The 27,575-nt window shown below is 40.7% G+C and overlaps 1 protein-coding gene across 2 annotated transcripts; it reads left to right on the top strand.

The window, feature by feature from the left end:
- The first annotated feature begins 22,141 nt into the window (after positions 1-22,141).
- On the top strand, positions 22,142-24,851 carry LOC121636463 (nuclear factor 7, ovary-like). Of its 2 annotated transcripts, XM_041979993.1 has the most exons (3): positions 22,142-22,292; positions 22,395-23,543; positions 23,589-24,851. In XM_041979993.1, the coding sequence occupies exons 2-3, from the start codon at positions 22,412-22,414 to the stop codon at positions 23,834-23,836; spliced, it is 1,380 nt and encodes a 459-aa protein (XP_041835927.1). In that variant the 5' UTR covers positions 22,142-22,292; positions 22,395-22,411; the 3' UTR covers positions 23,837-24,851. The 2 variants fall into 2 exon arrangements, with proteins under 2 accessions (XP_041835927.1, XP_041835926.1); XM_041979992.1 differs by having other exon boundaries at positions 22,395-24,851.
- Positions 24,852-27,575: the final 2,724 nt, after the last annotated feature.

Below are 27,575 nucleotides of genomic sequence, written 5' to 3' on the forward strand. Positions count from 1 at the left end.
CATCCCAAGGCTGATACTATAACGCTGCATGACGTTCCAGCCAAGCTTCCCTTTACGTACCGCATCACATGCTAGTAAGTGGATATAAACACACCAGCTGTTTTGAACACACACGGTGGCTGATTCAGCAAAGAAAAGCAAGAGCATGTTATTGGAGGAAGAGAGGAAAAGAAGGACAGAAATGGACAGATACAGAGATAAGACAAGATTGTCTTTTACTAGATGGAGAAAGCTCACAGTTCAGGTAAAGTGATCCAATGTGCATGTATGTTACCAATATACCGCTGGTTGCGCGAGCTCCAGCTAAAGTTTAGCAAGGTGGGATGTTTCAAGGAAGTCATTTCCTCTCTGGCTCAGAGTTCTTCTTAATCCTCTTGTTTACAAACTCCAAGGCCTCATTTGAATCCTCAAATCTGTGCCTCTGGCCGTTTGGCAAGGTGATGCGCAGGGTAGCCAGGTAGCGGAGGCCAAATCTGACGCTAGCACACAAGAGTAGCTCCTTTTTCACATAGATAAAAGCAACCATATGCTTAGCCACCACTGAGGTGAACTCCAGGAAAATGAACACCCTTTTGCTGTTGTAAAGCAGGGGAGAAGATTCCCCAGTGCAACAGAAGATGGCGTTTCTAACTTGAAATTGGTTAACACGGAGAACCATTGGATGTGGTGGGTCGCTTTCCTTTGGTTTGGCTCGCAGTGTTCGATGTGCTCTATCCAACACCCAGCACCCTCCCCAGCTCCATCTTTAAAGAAGCTTCCCTTTGTGGTAAGTGGACAATTTTAAAAGAAGGATTTAAAAGCTGGGTGAGTGAATACTGCTCATATTTGAGAGGAATCCTCTCCATTTTCTCCTGGGGGCCTTTGGTCCTGAAGATCAGTGATCTATGTCAATGTGATGACGCAGACTAAAGATGTCACCTTCTACATTTCCTTCCTGCAGCTTCTTTAGGAAGCATTTCAATACTTTCAGCAAAGATTGATACGTTTTTGTAGCAGTTAGCTCTGTTGGTATCAGCTTTGTTAGCATGTATGTATCTACAGCTGCTCATCTTGCTTCATTGCTGCCGTCTACACACTAATTCTGATTCAGGTGAATGCTAAAGCAGCAACAACAGCTTCACAGCTTCATCTAACATCAATAACAAACAGCACATCCACATCTGTTGTTAATCAGAATTATAACGTTTGTTTGGTTTTAGACTCATTCATCAGGGATTTATTTAGTCACAGATGAAAGAACAATCAGCACCAGATCAGCTGGATCAGACACAGATCTTCACACCACAAGACGTCACTTCACCATAAAAATCCCTTTCAGAAGAAACAAGAAGAGAGTGGTAAGAACTTTTTACTATACTATTATTTTCAGAAATTTTCTTTAACATTTAATATTTATGTTTATATATTTTCAAAGTATATTTTTGTATAAAAAAGAAAAGAAAGAAAAAGTAAAGTGTTTCTCTGTGAGCTGCTTTGGAGGCCGTTGGTGTGGATTCCCGCTGCTGCCATCAGTCAGAACATCTCCATCGACATGTTTCCAACTGCATAATCATTTCCCTGGAAACGACAATGTTTTGTACATCAAAGATGTGAAAAGGCTGGAAGAGCCACAATAACTCTGTTTGTACAGAAGTCAGATCTCAGGAGTCTGCACATCAGATCTGTAAAATCCCACATCTCCACAGTCTCCAAACACACCACACGATGCTCATGAATCCCAATGAAGGACGTGAACACATCCGTGAGCTGTTGTTGGTTCTGATTCAGTGGTTCTTGTCAGAGCTTTTTGTAGTTTACACAAACTGAGCGTATTTATACTTTATCAACTTCAGCTGCACATTCAGACTACAAATTCCTTCCTTCTGAAAACTGAGCTTAGAGTAAAAACACTCCAGGATGTTCAGTGACAAGGTAAATTTAAATAAATGGAATAATTTATTATCTTATTGTAGAAAAAGATTAAAAAAAAAATGTTCCTCCTTTTGTCCTCACTAATTCTCTTTAGTGATGTCACACAGAAATAAGAAGTTCTCATTTTCTCGCTGATGTTTTTGATTTAGGTGAAAAACTTAACATTATAAATAATTCTAGGAGCAGCTCTTTGTATCTGGATTAATATTTAATCTGGATTAAACTGGTCATTTGCTTTGAAGCAGGACTTCTTGGGTGGTTGTGAAGGTTTTAATGGTTTGAACTTCACCTGCTGTGGATATAAATTCTGTGGAGGAGGCTTTCAGGGAGATCACATCTTTTCTGCTGCAGCTCATCGTCATTATCTTTGAATTTGTTCCCCTAAAATAAAATCTCTCCGTTATGTTGCAGCCATTTTGTTTGTATCTTCGTTTCCATGACAGTGTTTTGCTTAATGAAAGCGATACTTCTAAAATTTGCAGGTGTTTCCATTGAATGGTGTTTAGCGCGTTACCCATAATTCTCGTAAAATCTCGTCCTGCGAGACTCCACCACAAGGACGATGGAGATTTCTAATTCCTTGTAAAACTCTATATTTCACTGCTGTTTGCTGTCAAGGATGGTTCTGTTTTTCTCTTTAATTATTTGTAAAAACATTTCCATCACCCCTGTACATACTGCACCATCTTTATTTCAAATGAACTGGTCATGTGACCCCCTACGTCACGTCCGGGGACGTATGAATGCGGAAAAAGTGTTTCCATAACATTCCCGATACACTTCTATATTGACACATCTGAAAAACCACCTCATGAGAGCGGAAAAACTTTTTAATGATATTGGATTTTTCTAAATTTTGGTGTTTCCATTACCAGTTTTTTATTGTGATGTTTAGGTTTTGTGCAGTTCTAGGTGTAATGGAAACACAGCTACAGTTATCACAGCTGCTGATCTTTAAGGTCAAACTTTCTCTGGATAAGGTTCATTCATCATGTTTGCACAGTTCTGGCAGATTCTGCAACAAGATGGTGTCAAAGTTTACATGGACGTAGATTTTAACTTGATCTATTGAGACTGTAAATAACCCTGACTGAGTTCTGAATATGATCAGTTTGTATTTCTGCTCTCATGTCAGTCAGATCTCCCAACATCTCTACCAAAGTCAGAGGAGTCCACTTCCTTTTCCATCATTTTAACATGAACCAATCAGAACTCAGGTCAACTTCACCGGTTTGTGTGTATTTAGTTACTTTCTATGAAAACTCTATTTCACAACACTGACACCCAATTCTGTTCATGTCTCTGATTTTAATGTCCTTGTCAACAACTAACTGCTTAAAACAAATTGAGTCTATACGAGCTTGTTTTTCTGTTTTGATTGTGTGAGGTGAAAACTTCAAACCAACAAATGAATAGAAAGATATTTACTGCTGACACAAACAAGAAAGGATTGTCCAAATCTATTGAAAGCTAACCAGGTTACAAAACATGATGCAGAAAGAAAAATTTAATTTTATCTCCACAGAAACAACAATGTTGTTTATTTAAATATAAATGTATTATCTACTCTTCCTTGTTAGCAGGCAGAGGGAGGTGTTGGTTCTGCCAGTTCCTGTTTTCCATTCAGATTTCATAATTACTGTAATATAATATAATATAATATAATATAAAATAATATAATATAATATAATATAATATAATATAATATAATATAATATAATATAATATAATATTATATAATATAATATAATATAATATAATATAATATAATATAATATAAAATAATATAATATAATATAATATAATATTATATTATATAATATAATATAAAATAATATAATATAATATAATATTATATTATATTATATAAAATAATATAATATAATATAATATAATATTATATAATATTATATAATATAATATAATATAAAATAATGTAATATAATATAATATAATATAATATAATATAATATAATATAATATAATATAATATAATATAATATAATATAATATAACTAATAAGCGTTTCATTAAACTGAATGTCTGAACTTGATCCAGTCTTTGATTAAACCAGTAATCCCATGTTGCAGAGATGTTATCCTTACTGGTGAATCAGGACTGAAGAAGGTCCACTTCGGTTCTGTTCCACTTAGCTTGGTTGTTAAACCACAAACGTGACATAAAAATGAAAACTGACACAGAACCTCAGACCATGATCGAATCTTTCAGGTCTTGCTGAGCCTCACCGACCCTCCTCTGAGCAGCGTGGACTCACACGATGTGCAGATCTGTGGATAATGTGAAAATAATGGCTGCATCTGTGAACGCAGGTGAGACTGAAGCTGTAGAAAGTTCAGCGTCATCATTTCCTCCTGATGTACTTCTGTCCTCGAGAGGCTTCCAGACTTACATCATTCGTGCTTTTACTTCAGATTTTAGTTGGAGCAAATAGTGTTAAACATTCATTTTGTCAAACATCATCATCATCATCATCACTCAGCAGCTTAATCCTGGTTCTAAATGCAGTTGGCTGCTGAATGCATCCTCTCAGGTGTGGCTGAGGAAACATGTTGGGGGAAGTTTTAGCCAGACTCTGAGGTTTACTGCAGCATCACATCATTCTGTTAATACTCAGCTGCGACACTTGAAGCAGTGAAAACTCATCTGAAATAAACGGGCAGTAACTTAGCTAATGAGTGTGACAGAGGTTGACTTTGATTGCCGGGTCTTTGTTCTGCCTATCTGTGGAGAGTGCAATTAGCATCGCTCTGACAGCCCATCACAGCCCCTGAAATTGGATTCTGGTCCACGGCAGCTTGCATCATCAGACTGTCTGAGCTAAAGCAGGGGTCAGAACACTGCAAGTGCTTCTCTGCTTATTCTGCTGTTTTCTGTTTATAGTGATCAGAAAAGGAAAGGCGTCTGTGCCTTGAACATTTTCATGATGCTCAGACAGCAGCTGTCTGACAAAAACGTGCTGGAATGTGAATGGAAGGTGGTGGAAAGAGCTGCAGCACCATCTAGTGGCAGCCAAAGTAACTGCATCTCAGATTTTATCACTTCTTTTTTGGTTTAATACTTGAACTCACCTTCATACACACACACACACACACACACACACACACACACACACACACACACACACACATATATATATATATATAAAACTCATGGCACTCATGGCCAGAAACAAATTAAACAGGCATGAAACATGATGTCATGCCTTCAATTGCAGTACCAAACCAAATCAGGTGAAGGTGTAAATCATCAGCCAGAAATGTATGTGTACAGAGCATAGACAAATGCTGACATAATGAAGGCAACTGAAGGAATTCCCAAGCCTCGGGATGATGTTGAAGGATGTGTGAGAGATGTGACTGGTTTGCAGCTGAGTTTCAGACTGAAGTTTGGAGGTGGAAAGAGTGCTGAGATGTTGTTTGGGTGCACAGTGGCATTCTGTTGCTGGAGACTGGAATGCAAATGGTGCAGATAGTAATCCTCTCTCATTTAACAATTCTGATTTAATTAAAAAAGAGATGCTCTGTATGAAAGAATGAGAGCTAGATATCAGAAACAAGCAGACTGGACTAACATTAACAGATGTACTCAGAAAGAAGATGAGAAAGCAGTTGACTATATGGACAGACTGAGATATGTGTTTGATACAAATAATTGGACTGACCAGACCAAACCCACCTAATCCAGGATCATCTTATGATCAGCAGTTAAATAATGCTTTCATAACAGGTGCACTGAGCCCAATACAGACACACATTACAAAGTATATGGTAACACACTGTACAGCAGGTCCAGATGACATGCTGGAAAATGCTAAACATGCAGAAGACTTTCTGAAAGCTAAGAAAAAGAACAACGACAAGAGTGCAGACACTTATTTTGAGGATGACTGTGAATTTGACCCCCTGACCCCAGATGACACAACTGTGTTTTTGCTGCAAGAGGGCAGAGACAGGTGGCTGGTACGAGGAAGAGGAAGAGGTAGAAGAGACAGATCAGAAAGAAAGAAATGTCATGCATGTGGAGGATATGGTCATTGGGCTAGAAACTGCAGACAGAAAAAGGAAAATGACCAGCAGCAACAGGCATGACCAGCCAAGACAGACAAAATCAGACTGAGCCTGACAATGACCCAAATTCTGAAGATATATAGACTTTTTGCTCTAGAAGGACTGGAAATTTTGCTTTCCTATGAAGGCAATAAAGTTCATAGTTTATAGTTTAGTGCAATTGCAGGAGTTCACACAAAGTTTGATCACTCAGACTGACAGATAATATTGAACTGGCTTGTAGCTCAGGTCACATGGTTTATGTAGCCCAACCCCCTGTGAACAATTGTCTCTCTCTTCTTCTGGTGCCGGACCCTGGTGTGAGGTTCATGTTGACCGACCACAGAAGAAGGCAATAAAGTCGATTGGTGTGTTTTACAACTGTATTCATTCTCAGGGTGCTGACGGGAAGAGACTGAACAAACTGGTTAAGAAAGCCAGCTCTGTCCTGGGATGTCCCCTCGATCTGGTGGAGGTGGTGGCGTCTGTGATGGAGTAAACGTCTAACCCACCATGCAGGACTTTTTAACAACACTGAGCTGCTCCTTCAATGACAGACTGCTTCACCCACAGTGTTTGAAGGAAAGATACTGCAGGTCCTTCCTTCCTACTGCTGTCAGACTCTACAATCTGCACTGCTCCCAGTAGCCCACAAAGCCACAACGAAAAACTAATAACGCTCACAGACGTGCAATATCAATACTTGTGCAATAATGTGATTCATTTTGTATATATGCTTTTTATATAGATGTTAACCATTCCCGCTTCCTATCCTCCGATAGTAGTCAGGTTGTTTGTGCTCACCCCCACCGGTGAAGCCCAACTGCTGTGACTGGAGGTGGCAGGGCCGCTCTGGAGACTCTCGCTAATCAGCTGGTCTGAGTGATGTTGTTTTTCTCCAGCCATACAACGAGAAAACTGCTTCACAGGAGCTCCAGGCCGGGTCCCTATGTCATGCTTCACCAGACCTGTCCGTCCTAGGTCACCAGGTCCCCTAGAAAAGACATTTTCATAGGCACACAACAGGTTAGACAGTTTAAGCTTTTCATCATCATTAAGGTCTACGAAACTCTGGACATAGAGTTCTTGAAGGTGTTCTGGGACTGCCGGGGAGCTGGCTGAGAAGTCTGCCTCCGCGGGAACACTGGGTGAGGGCAGACCTTCTGCTGGCTGAAGAATGCCTGCAACTGCACCTTCTTTTATGGTGACAGCCTCGTTGCCAGGGTTAAAGAGGTGCAGTGCGACAACATTTGTGGGCTGAGTACTAATGAGAACTCTGGCAATCAGTATTTTGTGCTTTTCAACAAACCCTTTTGTTGGGCTAAGCATCATGTCTACCCGAACTGTTTGGTTCCAACGCACAGTGCCTCCAACTAGGTACTCCTGTCCAGGTTCAACCACTACAGTTCTGGCTGCTCTAAGCGCGTGTGACCTTTGGGCGGTCTCTGGATGAAAGTACGACACTTCCTCTCCAAACAGAACTATGCGGTGCTTGCCGAAATCAAGGTGGGCTTCAGCTTGGGTGAGGAAAGGGTGCCCAAGCAGCACTTCATTGCCTGCGATGTCAGCTAGCAGGAAGTCTACTTCAACTTGGCGATTGTTTATACTGACAGGCATGCTGGTCTCACCCAGCACCGGTACGTCTCCCGGTCCCACCCCAAGCAAAGTCTCTACACTAGATGGCCGGAGTGGGGGTCTCATGTCCTCGTGAATGTCATTGTAAAGTCGAAGGGGCAGCACGCTCCTCCTCGCTCCGCTGTCCAAGATTGCACACACCTCCATCCCATACATGCGCATATGGATGCTCATTTCACTGTTTTGGCCTTTAAGGTGGAGCACTGTGAGTTGTGGGCTTTTGCGAGGAGGCCCTTGGATAAAACCTTTTGTATTTCTCCGTGGAGATGAGCACTGGTTCTGTTTGTGACCCCAACCACCACAGTTATGGCATTGAATGTCAACCTTTCTAGAGTTCTGTGGTTGCTTTTGCATGTTTGCAAACATGTGTGGGACAGAAGGGTCAGGTGAGGTGCTAGCAGCAGCAGTTCCAGTCTCATTCCTGTCGCCCTCTCTCACCACAGAGTTCCAGGGCCTGCGTTCGGTAAGATTACGGCCCCCCGGCTGCATGATGCTAGTGACGTACAATGCAGCCCTCCTCGTGGTTTCGTGACGGTTGGCTATCTCATAAGCTTGGGCTAGCGTGGCTGGACGCTTTTCTAACAGTCTTTGAACTAGCTCTGCATCACCCAGTACATTTGTGAAAACTTCGACTGCAATAGCATCCTGTTCAGCTTCCGACCAATACCCGTAAGTTACAGCCTCTTTCCCATAGATATCATCCCAGAACACATGAAGAGCCTCACCAGATTTGTGTACTCTTTGCCTTGGCTCCACAGCCGCGGCGTGGTCCGACGAAGGGCCATAAGCTGTTTCAAGTTCCTCCAATAGGTGGCGATAGTCCCATTTGGATGAACAGGGGTTTCTGTGGACTATGGCACCAGCAGCTCCTACGAGGCAGAATTTCAGTTGGACAGCCATTGTCTTGGCTGACCACTGATTCGCTTCAGCACAGCTCTCGAATCGGTGCAGAAACTCTCTCCATGGTGTGCTGCCATCATACTCCCCAGGACGTAAGGTGGGGACCCTCCCTTTAGAGTCATAATCCTCATCGCTGTCTGATTGGGAAGGCCGTCTGGCTGCGAAGCAGTTTTTATGTGGAAATAAGTGGCAAAGATATTTCTGCTGGGAATATCCACTTTTAACCATCTTTTCTGCATTTATGCAGGGATGTAACTGGGGAAATGTCTCTGCTTCTGGGTTAGAAGTAGCTGGTGTGCTGTGTGCAAAACTCCCTGTATGAGCAGCGGAAAATGGGTTCGTGTCTGCATACGGCACCTTTAATGGGTTGTAATGTTCACATTTCTTCGCAACTTTGCGTTCATAAGCTTCCATGGTACCCTGTCCATTGTCCTGGACATTGGTTAACGACATGAACAGGTTTGAGTAATTAGTTTCCTTGTTATAAGCATCAGGAAGGTAGCGAGCGGCCACCATGTTGTTTAGCTCAGAGATGCTACCACCGTATTTATGTAACAGTCACTCGGCTTTAGCCGTTATTGTCCTCTTATATTAGGTGCTCACCACCCCTTTAACAATGGGAAAGTCCCTTCGTGGTCGCCAATGTTAACCATTCCCGCTTCCTATCCTCTGATACTAGCCAGAGATCCGTCTTCTCCAGGGCCGAAGTGGAGTTGGCTTCGGGGTTAACTCCCTAATTACTCTCTTCTCTTGCCACTCACAGCGTGAAGCACCCAAAAAACAAAACAAAAGGAAAGCAGCGGTTGTGCTGAGAAACGGCTTTATTTCTGGACTGCACTGTTATTGTCTTCCTGACTGTTCTGCCTAACTACTCTGTCTCTTCTCTTCCATTTTCCTTCTTAACACCTTCTGCTTTCTGTCAATCTCGTTCCTCATGTGCCTTTTTTCCTACGCGCTCACACTCACTGAGTTAGACACATCGCACAACATAGACTTCTATATAGATTTTAAAATAACAAACTCAAAACTGAAACAAATAAAAACATTTCAATATTGTACTGTAGGCTGCATGTAGGCCTTTGGACAAGGGAAAAATTAAAAACACTTGACAGTTTGTTAAACTGTTTATTTTAATTAGAACATTAATAAACATGCAGAGTACAAATCTGAGAACAGCTCACAAAATCCTGAGTAAGAACTTTAAAATGTCTGTAGATGATAACTGGTCGATATTTAAATTTTGTTGAAAGTGTTTTAGCCAACCACAAGAGTGTGTGAAATTTCATTGGACCAATCGTGGAAAACGTCCAAGCATTAAATCAAATGCACCGATCCCCATAGCAATTGCTGTGTTTGGGAAGTAGACGAACATGCGCAGTGAAATCTCTGGTCATTTAACACTTTTGTTCTGTGCCATTAAAATTGAAAAACGAAAAAAAAAAAAAAAATTAATTGGAGCATTCAGCAACAAACGGAAAGGCTAGGGCTGGGCATGTTGACCCATTAATCGCGTGTTTAAAAAAAATAACAGTGTTATTGTTATTTTTGGCAGTTTTTAAAGGTTCAGTAAACGCCGAAAAATACGACATTCATGGTGGTCATTAAAAGTCACTTTTTGCAGCACTCAATGAATGCGCATAAAGAGCGCCGTTTTGTTAACGCTGTTCATTTTTTAAATGGCGCATTAAGATTTTTTGTTTGCTTATTTGTTTTTTTTTTTTTTGTTTTTTTTGCTGGCCGCTGGCTTTGATGACAGAAACATGGCGTCCATGTCTCCTTCGCCTGCTGCAGCGGTGCGTCTGATGAAATCAGGAGAGAGCGGGTTTATTAAAATTATGAGACTTTTTCTGTTTGGAACTTAAGAAAGAAGAAGAGGAACCGACGTTTCTCTTTGTCTGTCCAAACCCATGCAGATGGGCAGAACATTGTGATTTTTTTAATGGAAAACTGCTCCCAAAAGAATTAGAAACACTTTATTTATTTATTTATTTATTTATAATAAATGCGGATTTTAATTTAGGCAAAACAGCAAAGTGTTTTCTGATTCTAATAGAGCATAAATCGGGTCTTCTTCTGCCTCTGGTTCGGTGAATCTTGGTCATAGCGAGATGAAACTTCCAGCTGTGGAATCTGTGAGATGCGAGCTTTCAGTAGAAAAGTCGTTATGGGGAGACATCATCTTTGTTTACATATTTTTGAACTTTGTGTACCTGGGGGACAGAAAAAGATGGAAAATAGCAAAAAGATGCAAAAGGGAAAGAAGCAAGGAGACAAAAAACATCACAGACAGAAGGAAGCAACCCTTCAATCCACACCATCACCAGACAACAAACTGTTTCACCTGTACATGAACACACTAGAAAATTTCCTACAACTTTTACAAAAAACAAAAACAAACAAACAAACAAAAACAAACAAAAAAAAAAAAAAAGATAGAGCTGCTAGTCATTAAGAGTTTTTAAAAAATAACCAAATCAAAAAGACATATCATGAAAGTAGTGTGATACCTACAAACAGAGGGTCACAATTTTTGTTTGATTTTTGTTTAATCAAGGAGCCCCATCTCTTTATGTGCATTTATTTTATGTTGTTGTAAGTGTAAGTATGCAGCACGCCAGCAGAGGGAGTTTCTCCCAAGGTGAGCGCTGGGTGTGGTGGTCTGTTGGAGGCCCTATGCTCAGACTAGAACCTGCCTGGAGTGTGTCAGACCCAGAAGTCTCATAAAGTTGTACAACCGTTGTTTCTATTGAACGCAGTATCATTACTGTCTTAACTTGGCCGTTCGGGCTGGAGAATACTACCGATAGCTCTGGTGTTGTAGAGCTGCACGTCCTTCACGTGGGAACGGAGAAAAATGGCTTACTGTAACGTGCACAGTTTAGCTTAAGTTAGCTCCTTGACTAATGTGATGTGTGTCTGTTTGATGTAAATATCCTATGCTGTTAAGTTGTTCTGGCATTAATAAATTTGAGTTGGAGTTCTTGCAGAGTGTATGTTTATATGTCTGCTGTTCAATCAACGGTGATATGTATGGATGTTTAATGTGGGTTGGATAAACCCTTCAGGGAAAGCTCTAGAGGTGCAGGTTAATTAATTACTGCATGAGATGTGCCACAATTGTAGTTTGTGCTAAAAGTTGTAATGTGTGTTCGAGCAAGTAAGATGCTTCAAAGAAGGACCTGTAAAAGAAAACAGTATACTGTGGGCAAAGACTTTTATTTCTGTTGTACAAGAATGAACCACAAAGTTGAAGTAGCTGTCAGAAATGAATGAAAATATGGCTTATGAGACCTAACGAAATGCATAATGTCAAAGCATATGATTGTTTGTGAATAAATGCTGAGACTAGAGCCTGCCTGCCGACAGACCACAGCGTGTCTCCGGTTCTTTCCTGCAAAATACTGGACCCATTTGAGGCCTGTAACAGTAGCATAACAGCAACCAGATACTAACTCACAGGAAAAATAAAAAAAAGAATTATCTCTTAGTATATAAATCCACTGGACAACTCAGTGACAGTGTCAGCATGCAGAGCGTGAGGAATAAGGAGTGGTCAGTGATGAAGAGTGGTGAGTGAGATCGTGCAAATGCGACCACTCCTCTACGGAGGTCAGAGGCAGACCGGGGCAGCCCAGATACCCGGGTCCTCAGCAGCAGCCCCGGAGCACTAACCCAAGCTACCCCACCACGAAGACGACTCCAGCCCCACCCAAACGGCAGCAGAGGAGAGCCCCAGCAAGAGGCCACCACGGTCTTGGGGCACAGATTCCAGTGGGCCAAGATCGGCAGCCGCACACCCCGGGAACCAGGGCGCCATCGACCCCCTCCCCCCACCCTCCACCTATTCCAATCTGCACCCCACACTCCACACTCACACCCTCCCCGGTGCCTTACCCATAAGCACTCACTATCACACAGTCACGTCACACATAACCCACCCACCATGCCATTTTTCCCTCAGCCAGCTAAATAAAACTCCTTTAGAGCTGCAAATGTTACGAGACTTTTCAAAAAGGCAACTTAATATATTTTTAATGAAGAGCCATCATAGGATATTTGTTATTTTTGAAGATCCACATTTTTATTTCCCTTTTTAGGTTTCAAAATAAAGAAAAACATAAACCTTTATAAAAAGAGGATAGACAGACTTTCTTCTAAGGGATGTAGATATTTGTGTAAAATGATGTAAAAAATAATAAAAAAAAAAAGTTCCTGGTTTCCAACCTAATGACAAGAAAGATAGTTTTAAAAAATATTTTAGCCACATTTAGAGGCATTGTGGAAAGTCCAGAGAGACAATTGCGGCTCCAGAGTCGCAGGCTGGAGACCCCTGATGTTTGTAAACCACAATTTACTGCATTTTCTTTATATAGCTGTGGGCCTTCTTTTAAAGGAAAGAGACATTTTGCATGTAACAATGTGATCAATCGCAATTAATCACAACATGTCATGCGATTAATCGGGATTAAAAAATTTTAGTAGTTGCCCAGCACTAATATATATATATATATATATATATATATAGCTAAAAATTACCTAGTGGAGGTGAGAAGAACCATTTGTAAACAGTTCTGATCATTTACAAATCCCAGAACTGTTTAGGTCCAAAAAACATCTGTGATATTTTCAGACTATATAAACCTACTTTGAACTACATTCGCACTTGCAGGTGTCAGTGCTCATATTTGATTTTTTATTTATATTTTTATCTTGTTTATTTATTTTGAACTATGGAATTTTTGTAAAATCAACAAAAAAATTGAATTAAAAAACAAGCATGCACCACAACAAAGTACCAGAAACACACGCAAAAAAGAATAAATAAAAAAAAACACAAACAAAGAAAACAAACAAAAGTACCTCTTAGTTTATAAACCCACTGGACAACTCGGTGACTGTCAGCATGCAGAGTCTAAGGAATGAGGAGTGATCAGTTATGAGTGAGATCATGCAAATGTGACCATGCCTCTATGGAGGCTAGAGACAGACTAGGGCAGCCCAGAGACCCGGGGGATCAGCAGCAATCCCAGACCATGAGCCCAAGCCACCGCACCATGAAGACCACCCTGGACCCAACCAGAGGGCGGCAAAGGAAGGCCCCAGCCACAGTCCCCTGCAGTCAGAGGGTGCAGGCCAAGATCGGCAGCCACCGACACCACCAGGCACCGGCCATCCAGGGTGAGCAGAGTCAAGGGCCCAGGGCCCCTCCTCATCCAAGGCTGAGAGCTTGCACCATGCCCAGGAGGACCAGCCCTCTGAGACGACCACCTGGCGTGGGCCACAGCCACACCATTGTTCTAGCCTCACACCCCAGAAATCAGGGCACAGAGTAACTTTTAACTTTAAATCATTTTAATTTAATTTATGATTTTATTGTAATTTTTGCTATCTGTTGCTGCTTTTTACAACTTTTTAATGCTTTCTTTGCACCATCTGAAATGCTTTCAATGTTTAATGTAAAACACTTTGAATTGTCTTGTACATGAAATGGTCTATACAAATAAAGTTGCGTTGCCTTGGAGGCAGGGCAGAGGAGTACACATTTCCTACACTTGCATAAAATAAATCCAACATCTTATTTTCCAGAAAACTTTTGGGATGTTGGTAATGCAGCAGAGAGGGAAATATTGATGAAATCCCCAAAGATCTCCATAAATGAGTTAGGATGCTGCCTGTGACATCATCAGCTCAGATGATTGGCCAGGACTGAAAAGGCTCATTCACTGTGATTAAACAATGGAGCAACAATAGGTTTAAGTTTCTGCTTTTACTTTACTGTTAAAACCCAAAGCTGTTTTCACACACAGTGGAAAAAGCAGTGAAATCTCCAAAAGAACAACTTAAATTCTGCTCCCTTGGAAGGAAAATATAAAGCTGACTCTCCAATTGTGCCCAGGACGGCAAAATGATGTTTCCTCTTGGAGGCAGAGTGCCTAAACATGCACAATGTTTCATTTGCAACATGTATTATATGTGGCAGAGCCTGTTTTCAGCTGCATAATGCACACTTTTACCATTACTGACCTCATTTTATTCTCTGCCTGAAGCAGTGTTTTAAATGCATGCCATGCTTAAGAAAATAAGCTCATAACATCTCCTCCAACATGGAGTAATGGGATGTCTGGGTTCAGCCTCAGATGTGCTGTTTTTTTCCAGAGTCCTGACTCTTCAGCTGCAGATAAAATCTAACCACCAGGAGGTTGAACCCTGAAGGTGTTCATTGTTTCTTATGTGTGAACCCTTTGTTGAAGCTGTGATTTTATAAGCAGTTAAACCTGCATAAATAATTCTGTTGTGCTTCCAGAGGATGCCGGTGTTAGTTTACCTTTTGCTGCCAGTGTGTTTCTGTGGATGGGAACAGGCTGCAGGGTTAGGGTCAATGGGTAAATGAGGTTGTTTGCTCCATTGATCAGGTCTCTGTGAAGGATGTACAGGACCTGACACTCATATATCTTCTCTCAGCTACAGGAACAGACATGTATAAATATGAAATTAAAATGTCAGTTTCATCAGGACTCCTGAAACGTGGCGGCTTTCCTGACACCTGATCACCTGACAGCTTTCTAAAAGAGCAAATAAAGGAGGGAAAATGACACCTTGGTGTATCTCAACAGCATGTGATTGTTTTTTTTTCTCATGTCTGCCAGCACTGATTCTACAAGGAAGGGCAGTTTTATTTGATCAGCTGGTTTTGTTTCTGCTGTCCACCATGACGGGGGACCAATAACTCAATACTGACACATTCAACTAAGAGGGAGAAAAATAATAAATATGTTTGATTTGAAGGGAAATTTTTAGGTTTATGATTCTAAGACTTTTTGTCTAAAACTGAAACATTTTTCTTTTTCTTTGCTGTATTGGTTGTCTTTGTTGTTTCTTCTTCTTTGATGTTGGTTTGTCATGTTAAGCTGAATGTGAGAGAGAAAATCAGGCTCGTCCATCTGAGTTCAGTTTCAGAATGAGCTTACATGCTCTTGTCTAAAGAATCTGGTAAAACAACAGACCTCATTCACCAACGGTCCTACTTGCAGACTTTTTACAAAGACTGTGGCATAAAGGAATGTTTTCCCACCTTGAATGCACCAGGAGAAGTTTAACATTGTCTTCTGTTGTTGTATTAAAGCAACTTCTGACCTTAAAACTCATTTTGTTTTGATGACAGTAACACTTATAATGTACATTTCTAGAGCTGTTGTTGTCCAGCAGTTCCCTGAAGCTAAGAAACCACATTTCTCAATTATTATTTATTTATTTTACCCTGGGCCATCATTTCAGAGCCCTTGGCATGGACCACATAAGCAGCCACCTCGGATGCCTCTGGCTGGAGGAGCATACTGCTGTGAGTCGAAAAGAAAAAATGTCAGAAAAAAAATAAGATGTTGGTGAATGATGCTGCACATGCGTGCAGGTGGTTACTCATGAAAATGAAGATTTCTGCAGGTGACCCCTGATGTTTTCTGTTTTTGTCCTGAAATTGACTTTTTTCTTCCTGCAGCTCAAACCAAAGTAAATAAGAGTTCAGTTATTTTTCTGCTGAGCTGTCATGTTTTCTTCTTCAGCTCGTTGTTTTTCTTATCTGCATAAATAAGCACATTTGTTGTGGAGTTCATGCTGTGTTAGAACCATTGAGCACATTTACAGACATCTGAAGAGCTGCAAAGGTTTTCCTTTTTATTTTTTCTGCAAATAAAGGAAATGAGCATAATCCCATCAGTTTTTTCAGATCCATAAAACACCTGCTCATGTTTCAGTCATTTTGATCCATATTCATTGTTTATGGGATTCAGCACCTGCATGCTTTGCATATTTGACTGAGTTTTTTTTCCAGCCTGCAGGCTGATGAAATTCATCCAGGAACAGAAACGTAAAATAGCAGAGAAACGACTCACACTGAAACTTTCTGACACTGATGTGAAGCCTGGTTTATAAGTGAAATAAAGAACTTAAAGGACTTCACGTTCCTGTTTACAGCCTCTATCACTCATCCTTACAGGAGATGTCAGTAAGTCCAGCTCCATTTCTGACTAATTTAAAAGATTTCTCATTAAACCTTTTTTTGGTTTTGCATTTTAATCTGAGAGTTATCTGCATTTTGTAACAAAGCAAACTAATGAAAAAGGGAAAACAGCAGCAGTAATCTGAATGATTGAGCTGTGACGCACATCACACCCCCTCCAAACAGACATGCCTCTGCTGCAATTATCAGAAATGATTGGCTGCATGTGTGAAGCGCCGAGGAGGACGACTTTATTACATTCATCATTTTCATCATGTATCACTTAGCATCAGCAACAAGCTGCGTTACACGGAAACAAGCTTCTGATGGTAGATTGATATTATATCCAAACAGAGAGGCTCCTGTCTACATGATCGTGTTTTAATCTTAGAAAATGGCAGCCTGTGTTTGTTTGTCAGAGTAAATTTCAGTGCTCATCAAAGTCTTGGTTTGTTTTTGTCTCAGCAGGCAGAGACAGAAAGAAGCTCATCAGTGGTGAAGAGGCTAAAGAGGGACGTGGTACACCTTATAATAAATGTACATCTCTCTAAATTCTCTACCTTCAACTGTTTGTGAAGCAAATTTCCACCGGCTGTGTCCAAACACACCCAGTATGTTTGAAATCTTCCATCCTGAGCTGCAGGAGGAGACGATGGAGAGGAAAAACGTCCTTTTAACAGAAAGGAAAATCTCGTTCCTCACATTGTTTTTAAACTGTTGAATGATTTTCTCCCATTTGGAGACTAATTAGAAAACTTCTGTCCATCTTTAATTTAAATTAAGGTGATGAGACAAAAACGTCATGCTGTTTTTTTTTTTTTTGTTTGTTTTTTTGTCGTATCCATCATTCTATTTACATGTTTACTTCTAACTGTAGTTGTTTAATTGATTCATCCTTCAGTTCCTATTGGAATTACTGGAATTAAAGACTTGCTGAAGCTCTTTCTGACAGCAGATAGACTCGTCCTTTTTATTCAGTTACCAGCAGTTAACAGACATATCAAAGTACACTTACAACGAGTCAGAGTCAAGGTCAGCGTCAGGGTCCTTGTCAGAGTCTTCATCACGGTCTTCATGCATGTGTGGACCAGAGTCCAGAGAGAGTCCCTGTCCCTGTCCAAACTCAGTCTTCCATAGTATCTGATGAGACTTTCCCCCTCAGCACTATTCTTACCTCTTCCTTTTATGGTAACTAACTGATCCAGGTGACGTCCATAATTGTCAAGAAAAGTTTCCCAGCAAAATAAATATTAATCTAAAGACCAATAAGCTCTGAGATATTCTGATATAAAACTGCTTTCTTTGCTGCCGTATGTGGAATTCTTTAAATAAAGATCATTACTTTCAGGACGTTTAAACTCTTGATGTTTTAGGTGTTTGAAACGTGTAACAATCTGGCTGCTCTATAGAAAATACAAATAAAACAGACTTCTTTTAATTCCAGAAGAGTCCTCTAAAATAATATAAAATAGGAGGTGGTGTAACTGGGCAGATTATTCTTCTACGGGTCCCTGAGTAAATATCGTCTGACTGCTGTCACACACAACACAGATTATTGACGTGTGGCAACAAGATCACATCTGCCAACTTCCATTAGCAGCATTTCCTCAGTGAGAAAATTACAATCATACTGACATTTAAACAGATTTCTGATTGTGTATGAAGAAGAAAACTTCAAATAACAGGCTGTCAGCAAACTGTTAGAAAAATATTTCCCTTTGTTTGCTGACACAATGACTGACTCTGTCCCTGCTCTGGAAAAACATGGAAAACTTTTTGATCCAATCTTCTATCTCATTGTTTAATGAGACGCTGCTGCCACCTTGTGTCAACAGACGGTATTACACACAAAAAGCTGTTTTTCTCATTTGTTACATCAAGTGCTTCATATGATCTTTAAGGAAAACACGATTTATTCAAGCCTCCTGCAGCTTGTAGATAAAACACATCCAACAGCATGATAACAGTCTGTAACACTGTGCAGTTAGTGCTGACACACATTAGTTTTTAATTCATACTTAAATACTGTTAAATCATTATAGGAGGTGAACATGTAGCTTTAGCAGGAATTGTGATGAATTAATAATCTTGATCGTTACTGTCATACACACATAACTGGTCGCCTTTGCAGCTGTGGTCCTCAGTGACTTTAAATCAGAGGGAAAAACCCCAACAAAAAGCGTCCATGATGGAGCACAGTGGTCTTGTTTCGTTCATAAGTGGATGCTGACACAGACTCTTCTACAATCCGGGGAGGAAGACTCTAATGCTTCTTTTTCAAACAACAATGCCATCTCCTTCCAAAGGCCACTAGGCAGAGCATACTAGTATAGCAGAAGAGACAGACATCTATAGTCGATCAGATCCACGAAGGGCCTTTGACCTGCACGTTAAAGTTGTGTGACCAATAGGTGAGAAGCTTACCTAAGACACGCCATGAAAGACTGCCCCCTCGTTTGCATAATGAAGCAGAAATGCATACAGAAATGTAAAAATGAGATATAGGAATGTAAAAAGGAAATGCACAAATAAATAGAGGAAGAAAATGCAAGATTGGAAATAACGAGGACATAAATATGATATAAATATGTAAAGAAATAAAAAAATAAATTAAAATGTTAGATGAAAATAAAACAGAAATTTCTCTGTTATTTGCTGTTAACAGAATATATGGTTTAATGCTGAGGGAAAATATTGTCTGAGTTTAGTTTGTGTTCTCACAAAGCTGCTTAACTTGTTTTCCACTTGTTTTGATCATATACTGCATTTGTTTTGTTATTTTCCATATTTTTGGACGCCCGCTGGTTAAGTAAGGGTAGATTTATTTTATTTTTGCTATTGGGAGTCTTGAATAAATTCCCGCTGTCTTACTTCAGTCGTTTTATATTTTTATCTGCAAGCTGCCCTGAAGTAGAGGCACCACTAGCTCGGTATAAGGTAAGAGAGGGTTGTGCTAGCTTAACTGTGGTCAAGAGTGCTTTAAACTTCAGCTAGACCCCCATAACTACACACTGTTGCCCCAGATAAAAACCCAGTCAGAAAGGCATCCACATACTTACTGTTTTAAGTATGTGGATGCCTCCTGAAGGTCCCAAAGACCCGTTTTAAAACCCAGGGAGATCTGGCTTTTCAGGCTGTAGCCCCCAGACTCTGGAATGACTTGCCCCTGTCCCTCCCTGTGGTCGACTCTGTGGACTCTTTTAAAAAGCAGTTGAAAACTACAAGTGAAACTCCAAAAATACAATATTGTAAAACATTTATTTATTTCAGTAATTCAGCTTAAAAAGGTAAACTAATATATAATATAGACTCATAACATGCAAAGTGGGATATTTCAGGCATTTATTTGTTATAATTTTGATGATTGTGGCTTACAGCTTATGAAAACCCAAATATGATAATCTCAGAAAATTTGATTACATGAAATAAAAAAAAATAATAAATTTTGAAAACAGAAATGTTGAACATCTGAAGAGTACAGTCATGCATATGAACTCTTGGTTTGAGTTCCTTTTGCATGAATCTGGCATGGATGTTATCAGCCTGTGGTACTGCTGGGGTGTAATGAAAGACCAGGACTCTTCAATAGTTGCCATCAACTCCTCTGCATTGCTCGGTCTCATGTCTCATCTTCTCTTGGCAATGAGAAAGATGGTCAAGAGAGTTTGCTAGCCAATCAAGCACAGTAATCTCTTGGTCATTGAACCAGGTTTTGGTTCTTTTGGCAGTGTGGGCTGGTACCAAGTCCTGCTGGAAAATGATGAAGCATCTCCAAAAAGGAAGCATGAAGTGCTCTAAAATCTCCTGGTAGGCAGCTGCATTGACTCTGGACTTAATGAAGCGCAGTGGACTAACACTGAAAGATGACATGGCTCCCCACATCAACACAGACTGTGGAAATTTCACGCTGCACTTTAAGTGTCTTGGATTGTTGCTTCTCCATTCTTCCTCCAGACTCTGGGACCTTGATTTCCAAATGAGATGCAACAACTTTGGACCACTGCTCAACAGACTGGTTCATTTCTTTCTTTAGCCCAGGTAAGACGCTTATTATGTTGTTTTGTTCAGGAGCAGCTTGACAAGGGGAATACCACCTTCCTCTCCAGGCTGTGGTCATCCCTGCTGGTTGTTCCACCGTTTTCTTCCACATTTTTCCCTTTTACTCAACTTTTTATTGATGTGCTTTGATGCAGGTTGCATTGATTCTAGCAGATGGGTGAAATGTTTCCTTGTTCTTCTCTTTCTATTTCCCAAAAAGAGTATTTCTAACGTTCAGCTACTCCAGAATCAGACGAAGACCAGATGGCGGGAACACATTACACCACTTTGAAAATCACTGCAGTGGCTCCCCGTGTGTTTCAGGGTTGATATTAAGGATCTTTTGGTAGTTCATAGATACCTTATTGGTCTTGGACCTTCTTATTTATCTTACCTACTTTTAAATTATGAGCCCTTACAGATTCTTTAACTTAATTTTTATTTGTTTTGTTCTGCAGTTTGTGAAGAAAATTTCCACCAGCTGTGTTTAAACACATCCTGCATATTTGAAACCTTCCATCATGAGGTGCAGGAGGAGATGATGGAGAGGAAAAACGTCCTCCATCAGAACCAGGAATGATGACAATCTTCCTGGACCAGTTGGGATGAAAAGGACAGGAAAGAGGGATCAACAAGCAGCATAACTCTAAGATACCTGCTGAGGAAGAAGAAAAAAAAATAATCACAACAATTTCTATATGTAGACATGGAGAGTAAAGAGAACAGAGAGAAGCCCAGTGCATCATGGGATGTTTCCCAGCAGCCTCGGCCTACAGCAGAACTAAAGGGATGGATGAGGGTCACTAGCCAGACCTAATTATAAGATTTATCTAAAAGGAAAGTTTGAAGTCTGATCTTAAAGGTACAGAGGGTGTCTGCTTCCTGAAGCCAAACTAGGAGCTGGTTCCACAGAGAGGGTCTGATAACTGAACGTTCTGCCTCCCATTCTACTTTTAGAACCTCTAGGAACCACAAGTAAACCTGCAGTCTGAGACTAAAGAGCTCTGCTGGGAAAATCTGGGACTCTGACATCTTTTAGATCCAATGGAGTTTGGTCACTAAGAGTTTATATGTGAGGAGAAGAGTTTTGAATTCTATTCTGGATTCAACCAGCAGCCAATGAAGAGAAGATAGATGGAGAAATATGATCTCTGCTGATAATTCTCATCAGAATCTTTTCTACAACATTTTGGATCAGATGGAGACTTTTGGGATCAGAATCCAGATTTTTCTAGAACAGAGAACAGGTGGAGGAAGAAGAGAAGACATCAGAGGAAGATGGAAGCTTTTGTACTTCAGCTGTTTATGTGTGTTTTTAACAGTGTTTGGATGGTAAACAGACTGTTTTTATACAGAACTTTTCATGTCCTGATGACCAGAACAGAGCGACACACACCGATAAACACAGTAAGGAGGTGTAAATACTTTACAGTCTGCATTCAGGTTGTTGGTTTAAATCTGCAGGTAAGAAAGTAAAACCTGTTTATTATTAACTTTTAAAGCTTTGAACTCTGGAATCAAACACACCTGGATTTCAGGTGAAGCAGCATTTATCAGAAGAGGTCTGATAAAGTTTCACACCTCACCTGACTCACCTGAGACGAAGCAGGAAACAGTCGGTGATTCTTGGTCTCTACAGAGAGACACACAGACGATCAGATTCACCTTCAGCTTCCTCTGAGTGAGTCCAGCTGCAGGAAAGAAAAGTGGGAAACTTCAAGCTGCTCCCAGTCCACACACTGAAGGTGAGTCTGACCAAAAACACCACTCACAGTCAGTTTGATGGAGTTAGCAGAGGAGGGAGGGCAGCCATGACTGACTGGACTTTCTGTCTGCTGTGTTTTCAGCTTCATTCTCAGACCACATGGCTTCCAGATCAGAGGAGGATCTCTGCTGTCCGGTCTGTAAGGACGTCTTCAGAGATCCTGTTGTTCTGTCATGTAGCCGCAGCGTCTGTAGAGACTGTCTGAAGAGCTGGTGGACACAGAATCCAACACACCAGTGTCCCGTTTGTAAGAGAAGATCTTCAAAGGATGAACCACCTTTAAGTCTGGTGTTAAAGAATCTGTGTGAGTCCTTCTTACAGGAGAGAGATCAGAAAGCTTCAGAAGGTCTCTGCCATCTGCACTCTGAGAAACTCAAACTCTTCTGTCTGGACCATCAGCAGCCAGTGTGTCTCATCTGCAGAGATTCAGAAAAACACACCAACCACAGAATCAGACCCATCGATGAAGCTGCACAACAGCACAGGAAGGAACTTCAGGAAACTCTGGAACCATTAAAGAAGAAACTGGAGCTCCAGAAGAACGTTCAGAAGATGTTTGATCAAACAGCAGAACACATTAAGGTCCAGGCCCGACACACAGAGAGGCAGATTAAGGAGCAGTTTAAGAAGCTTCATCAGTTTCTAGCAGAGGAAGAGGAGGCCAGGCTGGCTGCTCTGAAGGAGGAAGAGGAGCAGAAGAGTGGGATGATGAAGGAGAAGATGGAGGCTCTGAGCAGAGAGATAGCAGCTCTTTCAGACACAGTCAGAACCACAGAGGAGGAGCTGAGAGCTGCAGACGTCTCATTCCTGAACAACTACAAGGCTGCAGTGGAAAGAGTCCAGCGCTGCCCCCTGCTGGATGATCCACAGCTGCACTCAGGAGCTCTGATAGACCAGGCCAAACACCTGGGCAACCTGGCCTTCAACATCTGGAACAACATGAAGGACCTGGTCTGCTACACTCCTCTCATTCTGGACCCAAACACTGCTGGTCCAGGACTCTTCCTGTCTGAAGATCTGACCAGTGTGAGACGAGGAGAGAAACAGAAGCTTCCAGATAATCCAGAGAGGATTGATGGTTATTGTGTTCTTAGTTCTGAGGGTTTTAACTCAGGAACTCACAGCTGGGATGTTGATGTTGGAAACAATATATTCTGGTCAGTGGGTGTGTTAGCAAAGTCTGTGAACAGGAAAGGAGGCATCTTGTCTGGATTATGGGGAATAAGGTTCTATAAAGTATTTCAGTATAATTACCAATATAAAAAATCTGTTGAATATAAAGATGAATACTTAGCAGAGTCTCCAGGTTCTAAGATTTTTCTTCCAGTTCAGGAGAAGCTGCAGAGGATCAGAGTGAATCTGGACTGGAACAGAGGAAAACTGTCTTTCTCTGATCTTGATACTAACACACACATACACACCTTCACACACACTTTCACTGACAGGATGTTTCCTTACATAAACTCTGTTTATGAAGTGAAGATTTTACCTGTGAAGGTCTCAGTGATGAAACAGCAGCTCTGATGTGTTCAGTATGAAGAACACAGAGTTCACATTAAACCTTATTGATCTGGTTGAAATTCACTGATTTCAGGGTCAAACAGGAAGTTTGAAGCTGAAATCAGAACAGGAGGAAATCACTGATCTTAAAGGTTGAAAGAAGTCAGTGGATCAGCATAAATATGGAATAAACTTCTGTTTGGGGAGGGCTAGAGGTTTGTTTAGTTATTAATAAACTCTGTTCGCTTCAGTTTTATCAGGTTCATATAGGGTTAAGGTGTTTTTTGTTTGTTTTGGATGAATTCTTTATTGAGTGGATGTATAGTGTATTTAATTTTATTTTCTTAATGTGAAACCCTAACAAGATGCAGAAAAACACAACCACACTGTTCACACACATCCATCCACCATCCACACACACATTCTCACAGATATTTTAAATATGCAGAAAATTTAATGGGAACCAAACACACAGATCAAACCTTCATTAGTATTGAACAGATAAATACTAATAAAGTATCTGATGTGCAAATATCTTGTGTAACAGTGACAGCTGGCAAAGCAGTTAAACAGTCGACCCTCAAAATGAAAACAACTTAGAACTTTCCAGGTTCTGGTTTACAAAACAGGATCAGAGTCTTTTAGAGGAAACTTCAGGTTTATATCAAGATGTTCAGAATCATGAAGTTGGTTCATTTCTTACCAGTTTGTATCACCATAGCAACAGATGCTGGAACCAGCCTGTTCCACAGCATCAGATGAAGGACTTGAAGGCCAGGCTGTAGAATATTAATGGATCGTAGTTTCAGAGCTGCAGACCCACATCACAGCTGAGAGTCGGTGTGTCTGAGTCTCATTGGAAGATGATGGGAGGGAATTATTTTTAATAAGTGGTTTTAGCAAAATTTGATGTTTTATTATTTATGTTATTGGAGCTGTTTGAGGAACATTGTTTTTAAACTGTTGAATGATTTTCTTCCATTTGGAGACAAATTAGAAAACTTCTGTCCATCTTTAATCCTCAGAGACTTTCATGGACGCTGACTTTTTATCATCAATACAGTCAGCTGTTTGAATTAACATCAGTTTCCTTCATTATTAACTCTAAATTGTCGGTTCCCCTGTCAGTTTTCCTGAATGTAAAAGTGGATGAATATGAAATTAAATTAAGGTGATGAGACAAAACAAGAAATATTTTTGGTTTATTATATCAGAGAAATGAAAATCAGATTAATTTTAAAATGACTCTTTATTCTGTTATCATGTCAAACTTTGTCAGATTGTGGTTTGTACAGTTCTTCTATCCAGTCATTCAGTCACCATCTGCATCTCTTTGCTCTGTGTTTTTTTCTATTTTTTAGTTTTTGTCATATACAGAACTTTATTTACATGTTTACATCTAACTGTAGTTGTTTCATTCCTTCAGTTTCTATTCAGGAAATAATAAAACCATCTGGTTCTGATCAGGTGTTCAGAACCAGACTGGAATTAAAGACTTGTTGAAGCTCTTTCTGACAGCAGATAGACTCGTCCTTTTTATTCAGTTACCAGCAGTTAACAGACATATCAAAGTACACTTACAACGAGTCAGAGTCAAGGTCAGCGTCAGGGTCCTTGTCAGAGTCTTCATCACGGTCTTCATGCATGTGTGGACCAGAGTCCAGAGAGAGTCCCTGTCCCTGTCCAAACTCAGTCTTCCATAGTATCTGATGAGACTTCCCCCTCAGCACTATTCTTACCTCTTCCTTTTATGATAACTAACTGATCCAGGTGACGTCCATAATTGCCAAGAAAAGTTTCCCAGCAAAATAAATATTAATCTAAAGACCAATAAGCTCTGAGATATTCTGATATAAAACTGCTTTCTTTGCTGTCGCATGTGGAATTCTTTAAATAAAGATCATTACTGGGACTTTCAGGACTTTCAGGAAAACAAATTTCAGAGCAACAATCTGGCTGCTCTACAAAAACAGATAAATGAATAGAATTCTTTTTATTTTAGTAGAATCCTCTGAAATAAAATAAAACAAGAGGTGGTGTAACTGGACACCACTGGGACAGGCTGTCAGCAAACTGTTAGAAAAATATTTCCCTTTGCTGACACAATGACTGACTCTGTCCCTACTCTGGAAAAACATGGAAAACTCTTTCATCCAATCTTCTATCTCATTCTGTCTAATGAGACGCTGCTGCCACCTTGTGTCAACAGACGGTATTACACACAAAAAGCTGTTTTTCTCATTTGTTACATCAGGTGCTTCATATGATTTTTAAGGAAAACAGGATTTATTCAAGCCTCCTGCAGCTTGTAGATAAAACACATCCAACAGCATGATAACAGTCTGTAACACTGTGCAGTTAGTGCTGACACACATTAGTTTTTAATTCATGCTTAAATACTGTTAAAACATTATAGGAGGTGAACATGTAGCTTTAGCAGGAATTGTGATGAATTAATAATATTGATTAGCCTTTGCAGCTGTGGTCCTCAGTGACTTTAAATCAGAGAAAAACCTAAACAAAAGGCGTCTATGATGGAGCACAGTGGTCTTGTTATGTCAAAGAGAGTAAGTTGATATCGTAGCATCCATCCACCTGCAACAACAAATAATGAAGGATTTTTTTTTCTATTGTTTTTGCATCTGCATGAGTTTTAATCTGTTAATGATTTCAGGGGTTTTATTCAGGCTTAAGAAAAAGACACAACAGTCTTAAAGTAGTGAACAATTTAGCTGCACCTTTAGGTGACATGTAATCCTGTATGTCTGGTTTATATTCAGTGGATGATGTGATGCTGATAGAGACTCTTCTACAATCCGAGGAGGAAGACAAGTTAACGCCTGTGTTCGGCTGTGCTTCTGCTACCTCCCTACTCTCTCGTACCTTTGTGATTTTTCTTGTGTCATACTTTGTTGTTTCAACCCTGTTAACTAATATTGTCTCAGCAATTATACAGTATAAAGGCACGCATGCAGGATGTTTGTCTTACCTGGGACAGGTACACTGAGTTTTTCCCTCCAAAACTGGAGTGCTTCCCATCATCGCTGGAGTACTTGTTGATAGTCAGACGCCGTTGAAGGAGACGGAGGCGGGGATGAAGGGCTGGTGACCAGACCAAGCTGTGGAAGTGGCCATCCGAGGCTTTTCATCCTGGCCGAACGGGTTCAGAGCTCCCGGGAGTGAGCGGCGCTTACAACCAGTTCCTGTCTGGGAGTCTGATGGGGATGAGTCTCGTGCTCACCTGTGGGGAGTATCTTGTACCGGATCTTTCCAACCCGGAATGCTCGTATTCCTGCGTTCTGTGTCTGGTTACCTACCGGGCGGATCATCTCATTCAGTCTCTGCGGCAGGTGCCAAGCCAGTACACATTATGCACGTGCTTCACCAGGATTGTCCTGCACAACGCACGCGCTGTTGCGCATAGGGCTTTTACCCTGAGTGACATTTTAAAGAAGTTAGATTTTATGTGCCTTATGGAGACTTGGCAGCGGTAGAACGAGTATTTTTATCTGTGTCCCCCAGACTGTTCGGTGTTTGCGACACCGGCTCGCACACCGCGGAGGTGGACTTGCGCTGGTCTTCCGGGACTCTTTCTGCTGCAGTCTGATGGACACAACCTCGTTCAACTCCTTAGAGCTACAAATGTGTATAGTTGGGAAAACACACTCCCAATATTGTGTTTTAGTTTACCGCCTTCTTGGTCCTGCACGCTCATTTCTTACACACATTAGTTATACAGTATTTGGTGGTTTCTCTGACTCTT

Source organism: Melanotaenia boesemani, chromosome 3 (genome assembly GCF_017639745.1).
Source record: "Melanotaenia boesemani isolate fMelBoe1 chromosome 3, fMelBoe1.pri, whole genome shotgun sequence".
Taxonomy (NCBI): Eukaryota; Metazoa; Chordata; class Actinopteri; order Atheriniformes; family Melanotaeniidae; genus Melanotaenia; species Melanotaenia boesemani.